This window comes from Felis catus, chromosome A3 (genome assembly GCF_018350175.1).
Source record: "Felis catus isolate Fca126 chromosome A3, F.catus_Fca126_mat1.0, whole genome shotgun sequence".
NCBI classification, from domain to species: domain Eukaryota; kingdom Metazoa; phylum Chordata; class Mammalia; order Carnivora; family Felidae; genus Felis; species Felis catus.
Genome location: NC_058370.1, coordinates 85,510,065 through 85,520,270, shown reverse-complemented (window position 1 = coordinate 85,520,270; position 10,206 = coordinate 85,510,065). Strand labels below are relative to the sequence as shown.

Genomic DNA, 10,206 nt, shown 5'->3' with positions numbered 1-10,206 from the left:
CTTTCTTAAAACTTCCTTTCCCTTTAATTTGCTCTCTGCTTAGAAGCTTATTACTATCTGTGGGTCCTTTCTTTTCTCTATCTCTAGGAGAAAATTTGAAGATTTCACTTTCAACCTGTTTTTAGGTTGATTCCCACATCTCTACTTCCTTCTAACCTGCTCTTCCAGCTCCCACCTGGTGCTTCCACTGGGATCTCTCATCAGCAACTCAAACTTAGCATTCTTAAATCCAAACTCATCCCTCTCCACTCAGCAACTAAACTTCTGATTTCTCTGTTTCTCTTAATAATGACATTATTTTCTGTCATCCAAAGTAAAATGGTCATCTTTTATTTCTTCCTCTCCTTGTTGCCTACATCCACTAAATTGCATAGTCTGTGCATTCTTGCTTCACGTCTTTCGTATTTACCCCTTCCTTTCCTCTGCCATTAGTACTTCTAATTACCTCATGCAAAGCTGTTACTGTTTTTGTAATTAGGATCTCTGTCTTGTGTCTCCCTCCAACTTACCTGACATAGTACTCCCCAACAATCATCTTTTGGTTGCTAAGTTTTCCAGGAAAAATATCCACTTGTTAAATATGTCCTTTGTATTTTACTTATCTAGTTATCTAAAATCAAGTAAGGGGACCATTTGGTACCTCCCCGTTCTCCCTTCCCCACCCTCCCATATTAAGCTTTACACCAAAACTTAATAGAGACAAGGAGAATGACTATCATACTTTCATTTTTTTACCTTAGAGTAAAAACTTGTGTGTTAAAGGCACATTTTAGGTTTACCTCTCTCCATGAATTCAGAATGGACTAATTAATTTCAGTGTTAGAAATGCAGCCTGCTACATGCCTATATTGTGTGCAGTATACACAAAGCTGAGAGAATGTAAGTGGTGAATCTGGGAGATTTGTAGGATGAGAAAGAGCAAGTAGACATGGCCCTTGTGTCTCTTGCTATGGTCAGTAACAGAGGCTGACCTATCTTTCACAGTGCCTAGCTTTCAATTTCTGATTTAGGTTCACAATACACACTTGTTGAATGATTGTAGTCTAAATTGGTTCATATCTTCACAAAATTATGGGTTACTCTAAATCTACTGCCTCTAATATAAGTCAAATGCCTTCTTAGTATTTAATCCTCAGTCAAAATTGTAATTTGGTTTTCATTGACTATGTCCGAAGGACATACACACAAATAAATGCAGTTATAGTGATTGTCTCTAAGAGACTTGAGGAGGAGGAATTTTTTTATATGGTACTTAAAAAAAAATGTGCATGTGGGGTGCCTGGGTGGCTCAGTTGGTTGGGCATTCGACTTTGGCTCAGGTCATGATCTCACATCTGGTGGGTTCGAGCCCCACATCTGGCTCTGTTGACAGCTCGGAGCCTGGAGCTTGCTTCGAATTCTGTCTCCCTCTCTCTGTGCTCCTCCCCTGCTTGCACTGTCTCTCTCTCAAAAATAAATAAACATTTAAAAAATAATTTTAAAAAATTAAAAAATGAATATGTCTTAATTTTATGATAAACTAAAATAATATACCTAAAAACATAAATGATATACATTTTAGCTTAGGGGCTTTTCTCTGTTTTAGAACATATTAGTATCTAAACACTATATAAGAAACATATATAAGAAACTTAAGTAGCAGAAGTAGTGTCATTTCTTGGCCTTTCCTTGATACATTCACTGTATGAGACAACTTGTTACCAGTCTTACTTTTCTTTATTCATCCGGACACAGAAATTATCTCTAGGAAAGAAAGAGACACAGACCTATGGCATGCCACCAAGCCTCTTAGAAAAGATGCAGGCTTATCATGGAAAAATAATTACCAAAGAATAACACTCATGTGAGGAACTTCAACAGACTGCTCTTAAAAACACTATGGCTTTTTATTAAACTACTCAAAGGATTTGTAAGATGTTTCTGACCACTCAGAAAACATTCTCTCCCTCTGTTTCACACACATAAAGCACAAGATTATCAAGAATTTGAAAAGGAATAAATGGTTAAAATAGTTGCAAAATGTATTCCTATCCTTATCACAACTCTCCTATCGGCTTCCCCCCGCCCCCCATTACTTTCCTCCTTATGCTCTTCAATACTCCATTTTCCATTAAAGTCTGAATTTTCTGGGAATGGTAATATTCACCAAAGTCGATATAGTCCCACAAAAGGGATAAGTGGGCGATCTATTTGCGAACGTGTTTCAAAAACAAACACTGGGCACCCCGTCAAACGGCAGCTTGGAGGGTTTAAGGAAACCACAGAGCTGGGTAAGGAAGTCTTCGCGGGAGTGGGAAGCAGTCCTTCTACTCGGCTGTCTTACGGATCCCCAATCCTCAAGCTGTAGTCAGCTTTGGCTCTTGTTCCCTGTCTTTCCAACCTGGCTCCTGACCCTGCCAGCTCATACTAGGGTGTGGGCCTGCGGGTGCTGCACCGGGGTGACAACACTCTAGATGGGCCGAGCAATTTTGTAGTGGGTCCAAACCGGTACACTGATAAATAAAGTCTTCCCGAGTAAACCGATTCCCTCTAGGGCTTGGATTCTTTTTTTCTTTCTTTCGGGTTTTTTTTTTTTTTTTGGTGCAGTGTCTGGGTGGCTCTGACACCTTAAGGCCGCTCATCTGCTCCTCCTCCCCCACGAGGATCCTACTCCTGGATCCAAGTACGCCTTCTCCCGGAGCTCGCGCACCCCTTGCATTTCCTCCCTCTCACTGTACCCTTGCATTTCCTCCTCCTCCCGACCCAGCCTCCCCCCCCCACCTGCCCGCCTCCAGCCACATGACAGGAAGGGCTCCGCCACGCGACGTCACCGACGTCCGCGCCCCCGTCCTCCCCCCGCACCGCACGCAAAGAGCGGCGGGCGGAGGGTAGTACGTGGTCGCACGCTCCGCGCTCCCCAACCAGAGCTCGCCAGAGCACCCCGGCGGCCACCGCCGAGCCGGCTCGCGGGTTCCCGGATGTGCGCCGCTCGCGGAAGCCCCGCCCCCGCCGCCGGCTCCGCGCGCGCCCCCGCCCTCCGCCCCGCTGCGCTCCGCTTTCCCCTCCCTCTCCGCCCTCCCCCTTTTTCGTGCCTTGAGGTTGCGGGTCAGCGCGAGCCACTGCAGTGAGTCCGTCACGGCTCCCGCGCGAGTTTAGGTTGCAGCCCTCGAGCCGCCTGGCCCCCTCTCCCCCTTCTTCCCCTCCTCTCTGCTTCTCTGTCTCTCCCCTTTTTCGCCATCTCTCCTCCCCGCTCTCTCCGTCTCTGAATCTCGACCTTAATTTCTTTTCTTCCCCGCCCGCTCCCGCGTGCCCAGTCACCCGGCCGGCGCGGGCCCCGCGGCGCCGCCTCCCCTCCCCTCGGGCGTCCCGAGGGCCGCAGCCGCCCCAGCCCAGCTGGGCCGCCGCCGCTTCCTGCGGGAGCCCTTCTGAACGCCGACACTCTTCTCCCCCCGCGCCAGCCGCCGACTGCCCAGCAAAATGGTGAGACCTTTGCTTCCCCTATGCACCATCTCTCCTCCGCTCGCCGCTTTCAGGGACGGGGGCGGGGGCGAGCCCCGACGCCCCCGGCCGGCTTCCCCCGGTGGAAAATTCGAGAGACCCAGGCAGGCTGGTGCCGCGGCGGGTCCGAGAGAGCCCTCAGCGGCCCGGGTGCGTTGGCGGCCGGCGGGGGGCGGTGGGCCGGCTGCTTGACAGGGCCACCCCCCAGCCTCTGCGGGGCGCCCCTCCGCCCCTACCCCCCGCGGTCGTCTGGAGTCCGTCCGGGCCTCGACCCCCTCCTCCCGGCCCATGGGCCTGGTCCTGGCCCTTCGTCGCCCCGCGTTACTTCCCTCAGGACCCTCCTCCACGTGGAGACCCCCTTTCACCACCACCCCCCCCGCCCCCGACTCGCTCCTTCAAGTTCTGGCATATTCCAGAATCCTGGGGAAATAATATGTGGTAAATGGCTTTTTATGTAAGACCCACTTTCTCTCCAGAGCTGTTCTTTATCCCACTCCATTTTCAAACAGTGAGCCTTGGCAGGAATCCTGCCCCTTCTCCCCTTTTCTGTTAGTATTTTGCTGCTGTTTGCAGCCTTATGGGGGCTCCTTTCGCTGCTGCTTTTCTCTTTGCACTGGCGAACCGGAAAGGTCCAAGGTGTATATTCATGAAAACGTAGTCCTGCTCGGTCTTTGATAAATGGAGATACTTGTTTTTAAAGCTTCCTTACTGTCAAGGGTTTTTCGTTTTCTTTGTTACCGTCGTAAGTCTCTGTCTCTTGTGGTGGTTGTTTTTGAATCATGGCGATTTAAATTTGTCTTTCCTTACCCTCACATTAATCCCTAGGTAGAATTCATTGCTGTAGTGTTTCAAGCCGACGCTAGGGGTGTGTCTCCCGCCTCTGTCACCGTGGCCAAGAAATCAACGACGCCCTTTTAGCCTGTTACCTTACCGGTTCTCTTGCTCCGGGTAGCCGCTGTCGTTTCCTCTTTGCAATCACGAACTGTATACGTAGTAGTTAAAGTTCGCGGTGCTTTTCCATGTAAGATATTCAGACGTGGAATTTGGTGGCTACACTTTTTCTGGAAGTCTTCAAACAGTTGTCAGAAGATTTTTAGACCGATTGTTTGACGTTGGGTAATTTCTTGTATTGTATTTCACCCCGTATGTAGAAATCAAGTATTTGAAAATGGAGCGGTGGATTAGTGAAGAGAGAAATTCAGTTGATTGCAACTTAACATCAGTTTGGTGTGATTGTGAGGGGACAGAGTGAGACTAGAAAATTCAAGTCAGCTTTTATTGAAAATACAGGGCAAAAGATGAAGTGCACTTTTCAGTGTACTTAAAATCCAGATTAAGAACAGACTTAAATGATTAGTGATTTTGATATATATAGAGGAAAATTTTCCCTGCCAACTTGGGAGGCTGCTCAGAGGCAACTTTGGCCGTCAAAGTTACAAAACTTAGGTTTTTCCAGACTACTACAGAAAGCAGCTTAGATCAAGGCCCTTCATAGAGCAGTCTTTTTGTTGCCATAGTTTTTTGGAGTTAGGAATTGCACGTTAGTGCTTTAATACCACTTCCTTATACATATATTTTGCTTGACGGTCAGGATCTTGAAGATCTTTGGCCATTGCAGTGGATGTTTTTACCTGCGTTTCATTGTGAGGAATAACGATCCAGCTTTTTGTTGCTTGTGTATTATATATCAGAATGCGCTGTTTTCCAAGTAGTTTGCTTGCTTGCTTGCTTGTTTTCTGTAGTGTGTCCCCTCAGGAACCTCCTCTCCCCCTTTTTTTGTTCTTAAATTTACTTTCCTGGTACTCAGTGTTTTCTTATCTTTAAAAATCTTAAGATTTATTTTATGATGTTTTCTTATAGGTGATTATTTCCCTCTTTCTAGTTTCCTCTTTAGTATTTATTTTCTGATTTACTCTTGGTTCTTTTAGTCTGCCATTCTCTCAATTCCATTTCAAGACCTAGTTAATTTGTTGTGACAGAGGCCTCCCAACTTTAGGATTATTTTGGTCTGTTGAATGTAGTAGCACTGGTTTGAAAGTGTCAAGACGATACCTATAGCTGAATTCTGCTATATAGGATATTAATTAGCTCAAATAAATTGGGCTTTGGAGTGATCTGGTTCACTGTTCTAGTTAATGGAGTATAAAGTTCTGAAAATTTTCACTCCCTTTGGAAAACTTTATTATAACTCTTACTGAGTATCATGAACCTGTTTACAGTTTTGTCAGTGGGTTTTAATTTAGGAATTAACTTATAAATATCACTGATTAATTCAAGTAAGGAGAAGGTAAAAAGATTGGATTGAACCTATCAACAATCCTTTCTGACAGGTATTTATTTTAGTTGCTACATTAAATATACTTTATTTCTTCTTTGCCTAAGAGTTCAGTCTTTCCCTCCCTTCACCTCTTTTTGAATTTTAAACTGTTGAGCATCCAGACGGGATGAAGATTTTATATACACAACACACACACACTTGAGTACTGTGCTTCTAGGAATTTTCCCTTACTGGTCAGTTGTCTATGGTAAAATAAATATTTGTTTATAGAAATACATAAATAGATAACTTCATTTTTTCTATAGGTGGGCATGTGTATTTAAATAGAGTACTTCAGTGTTAATGGCATGCAGAGGAATGTAAAAAGAATTAAATGTTAAAATAGAGTGTTTAGGTCTGTGGGATTGAAAAGTTTTTGGAGGAGTAAATTTTTAAGGGCATTTTTAGAAACTTCGTTAACTTTTCATGTATCAGAAATAGTTTTTCTTACCATGTACTTAGGATAATTTAAAAATAGGATTTTATTTTGGATGCATATATGAATATAGTGCGTAATTGGCTTTTCTTTTAAATTTTGTTTCTTGGGAAACCTTAAATCTTGTAAATGACCTTTTTATATCTCTGTGTTTTTTAAAAATGTTAATTTATTTGAGAGAGAGAGAAAGAGCAGGGTAGAGGGGGAGAGAGAGAATCCCAAGCAGGACCACTCTCAGCATGGAGCCCCACTAGGGGCTTGATCTTACTACCATGAGATCACAACCTGACTCGATATCAATAGTCAGACGCTCAAACGACTGAGCCACCTAGGTGCCCCTATTGTTGTGTTTTTAAACTTATTAAAATCATCTCTACAATGTATAAATAGAACTTAAAACATTTATTGCTGTCTACGATACCTGCACTTAGAGTTGCACACGACACACTCTAATTCTGTGACAAAGGCTACTTCAACAGCAAAGCAAGCAACCTGTCTTATGGTCAGCAGAATTAAAACTGACATCAGTCATGAGGAGAAAATTTCTCTGCTCATTATGTCCCACAGTGGATGAGAAAATTGAAAAGGTGCAGATTGCAAGGTAAAGAAGCTAAGGGTCAGTTGGCAAAGCAGTGCAAGGGACAGACAAGTGTGGGAAGGTTGAAGCATCTGTCATAGGTAGTAAGGCAAGCAAAAGTACAAGGCAGTATAAGGAAGTCAGCTTGGGCAAGGAGGGTTAAGTGAGTCAGACTGACCATGGGCCCAGAGTCTGGGCAAGCAACAGGATTCATTCATATCACGAGTACTTGTAGATTTTGTCTCATGTTCATTGGTTACTGTGCTTGGTTGTTGAGGATGTTAAAATGATTAAGGCAGGTTTCTTACTGTCATTTTCGCCTATAACAGTAGACAATGCTAGTAGGTGTGAAAAGGTAGCTCTAGTTATATGAATAATACAAAGCCTGATAGAAATTGAGGAAAGAGCAAGATCAGTTTCTTCTGGGATAGGGAAAGTTTTATGAATCAGGTGACAATTGAGCTGGGATTAAAAAGGTTATTAAGATTGCAGTAGGCAGAGTTGGAGGCATCAAGGAAAAGACTCTTTAAATCCTGGAGAAAGGAAGAGAAAACATATATTTGGAACACTAGTATTCAAAATGTGGTTCTTGGGCCAGTAGCATCATCTGGGAATTTGTCAGGCCCTAGTCTGGACCAGCTGAATTCAAAACTCTAGGGATGGGGCCAAGCAGTCTAGATTTTACAGCTTTTTAGGTAATTCTGAAATATGCTAACTTTTCAGAGCAACTATTTAGAAAATAGCAAGGAATGTTTTTATTTAAATTTTAGTTGAGTATTTGTTGACATACCTCATACTGGCTGTATAAACATAAGACATAATTGTAATTTCCAAGGAACTTAATCAAGTGGAATAAACAAGACAATTATGCATGGTGACATGCTATTAACAAACTAAAGTTGGGGATGCTTAAGAGTACATAGCAGGGGAGGGGTACCCAGCTGCGTCAGTCAGTGGAGCATGTGACTCTTGATCTCCAGGTTGTAGTTTGAGCCCCACACTGGGTGTAGAGATTACTTTAAAATCTTTAAGTAAAAATACATGGCAGGGGAGAGGCTTAATCTAAACTGGGATGAGGATGAGGCAATGAGATGAATGTCCCTCAGAGGAAGCTTCCTGGGAGAGATGGTGTCTGAGCAGAGTCAAAGGATGTGTATTTAGCCAGTGGGAGAGGTGGTCTGCTTAGAGTATTATGTTTAAAGCCATAAGATATGCAAGCCTGTTTAGCCTGGTTGGAGGGTAGAGGATTAGGGTGGAAAGGAGAAAGAGGGTGGTCAGGTAGATTGAGGCAAGACCATGGAGGGGCTTGCATATCATATGAAGGAGTTAACATTTTTTTTCCCTAAAGCCAGTGGGAAGCTATTATTTTTAAGAATGACATTGTCTCATTTACTTTTTTAGAGAGATTAGTCTGGTAGCCATGTGGATAATAAAGTAGAATAAAAGAATATAGGTACGGGGACCAATTAAGAAATTATTACAGTAATTCATGTGAGAAGTAAGGACTCAAAAATAATGTAGGAGCAGTGCAAATGGAGAGGAGAGACCAAGTATGAGACATTTTAGGAGCAGAAGATAGGACTTGGTGACTGTTGGATTGTGGGTAAGGAAAGGGATGAACCCTGTGTGGCTTCTGGCTTGGGTGACTGGATAGATGATAGTGGTATCCGTTCAGCAAATATTTATTGAACACCTACTAGGGTAAGATTCAGTTCTTCATATTCTAGGGGTATATGAGAAATGCTGTCCCTGTCCTCAAGAAACTTCCAGTTTGTTGGTATGACTTGTTTTATCTCTCCTCATTTATTCTCTCCTCATTTGGTAATCAATGCTTGGAATGCTATGTTGCAAGATTCTAAGTTCGTTAGGATACAGTGCTGTGAAACATTAACACTGCCTGCCACATAGATATCATGGTCTAGGATAGAAGAAGCTTGGTATTCTAAAGGTAGGAAGAGGTAACATATGTTAGAACAGTGATTCTTAGTACGTGGATCTTGAACTAGCTGCATCAACATCATCTGGGATCTTGTCAGAAATGCACATTCTCTGCCTAGGAGGTATAGGAAAAGGAGATTAAGGGAGTGTTAATAAAACTGTTAATAGAGGTCATAATCTCTAAGTAACTTCAGTTAAAATCTGGGTGATGAAAATAAGATTGTAAGGAAACGTAAACTCTAAGAATGCAGAGGCCTTGTCTTTAAGATTACAGATACTTGGTATATACCAGATATTAAGTAGTGTTAGAAGGAATATGTAAATGAGTAAGTGGCGTAAAGGAGTAAGTGCTGATGAGACCATGGAGGCAATGAGTGTTCCTTTTTTGAGACATTTATGAAAAAAAGGACAAAGAAAAGTTAATTTCAGTGGTTTACAGTTGGGATGTAGTCTATTTAGGATAGCAGATGTTGGTGTTCTTTAGAATTAGAAGAGAAGCCAGGTGAGGGAGCTCTAAGAAGGGATGATTAATGGAATGAGTCCTAGAAGTGGCAGAAAGAAGAGGGGAGGGATAAAGGGAAAGGAGGGACATCAAAAGAGGGGAAAAAAATCAGAGTGAGGAAAGTAGGCCATGGCAACAGATTTGTTTTAATAATGGAGTTCATGTGGTATGACCTAAATCATCTCAGTAATTTGAGATAGTTTGAGGCAAGATCATCTGAAGTTGAGATTAAGGCTAGGCAAATGGGGTGAGATTGAGGGTGAGGAGTATGGAAAAGGATTATAATAGTTATTTGGGGAGATTTGATATGCAGTTAATAGGGTATTAAGTAAATGTTGTTAAATAGTAAGTGGACCCAGGAGAGAGCACCAGTGAGTCGGTGACCTAGGGAATGGATCTAGGAAATTGGAGTATTAACAAGAAAAGAGGTTAGTACTTTGTCAGTCTTTTTTTTTTTTTTTTTTTTTAAGTTTATTTATTTTCAGAGGGAGAGAGAGAGAGAAGAGTGTGTCAGTGCACGAGCAGGGGAGGGACAGAGAGAGAGGGAGAGAGAATCCCAAGGAGGCCCCATCTGCAATGACGGCATGGAGCCTAACATGGGACTCTATCTCACGAATTGTGAGATCATGACCTGAGCCAAAAATCAAGAGTCAGAAGCTCAACCGACTGAGCTACCCGGGCGCACCTGTCAGCCTTTGTTTTAATAACTTCTGATGAAATTACATAGGTCTAAAAGGAACCATTTTTCTGAGTTCAGATTTTTTCAACGTTTTTTATTTATTTTTGGGACAGAGAGAGAGCATGAACGGGGGAGGGGCAGAGAGAGAGGGAGACACAGAATCGGAAACAGGCTCCAGGCTCCGAGCCATCAGCCCAGAGCCTGACGTGGGGCTCGAACTCACGGACCGCGAGATCGTGACCTGGCTGAAGTCGGACGCTTAACCGACTGCGCCACCCAG

The 10,206-nt window shown here is 43.3% G+C and overlaps 1 protein-coding gene across 2 annotated transcripts in view; it reads left to right on the top strand.

Annotated features, from left to right (window-relative positions):
- Positions 1-3,006: 3,006 nt before the first annotated feature.
- The window catches only part of PPP3R1 (protein phosphatase 3 regulatory subunit B, alpha), a 68,002-nt gene continuing 60,802 nt past the window's right edge, over positions 3,007-10,206 (top strand). The window contains exon 1 of one of the 2 annotated variants that reach the window (XM_045054304.1): positions 3,007-3,459. Coding sequence is in view for 1 of the 2 variants with exons in the window: in XM_023251727.2 (XP_023107495.1) it covers positions 3,457-3,459 (3 nt within the window). In the remaining variant the exon portion in view is untranslated. The remainder of the gene's footprint in view (positions 3,460-10,206) is intronic. The other variant, XM_023251727.2, reaches the window with a different exon arrangement.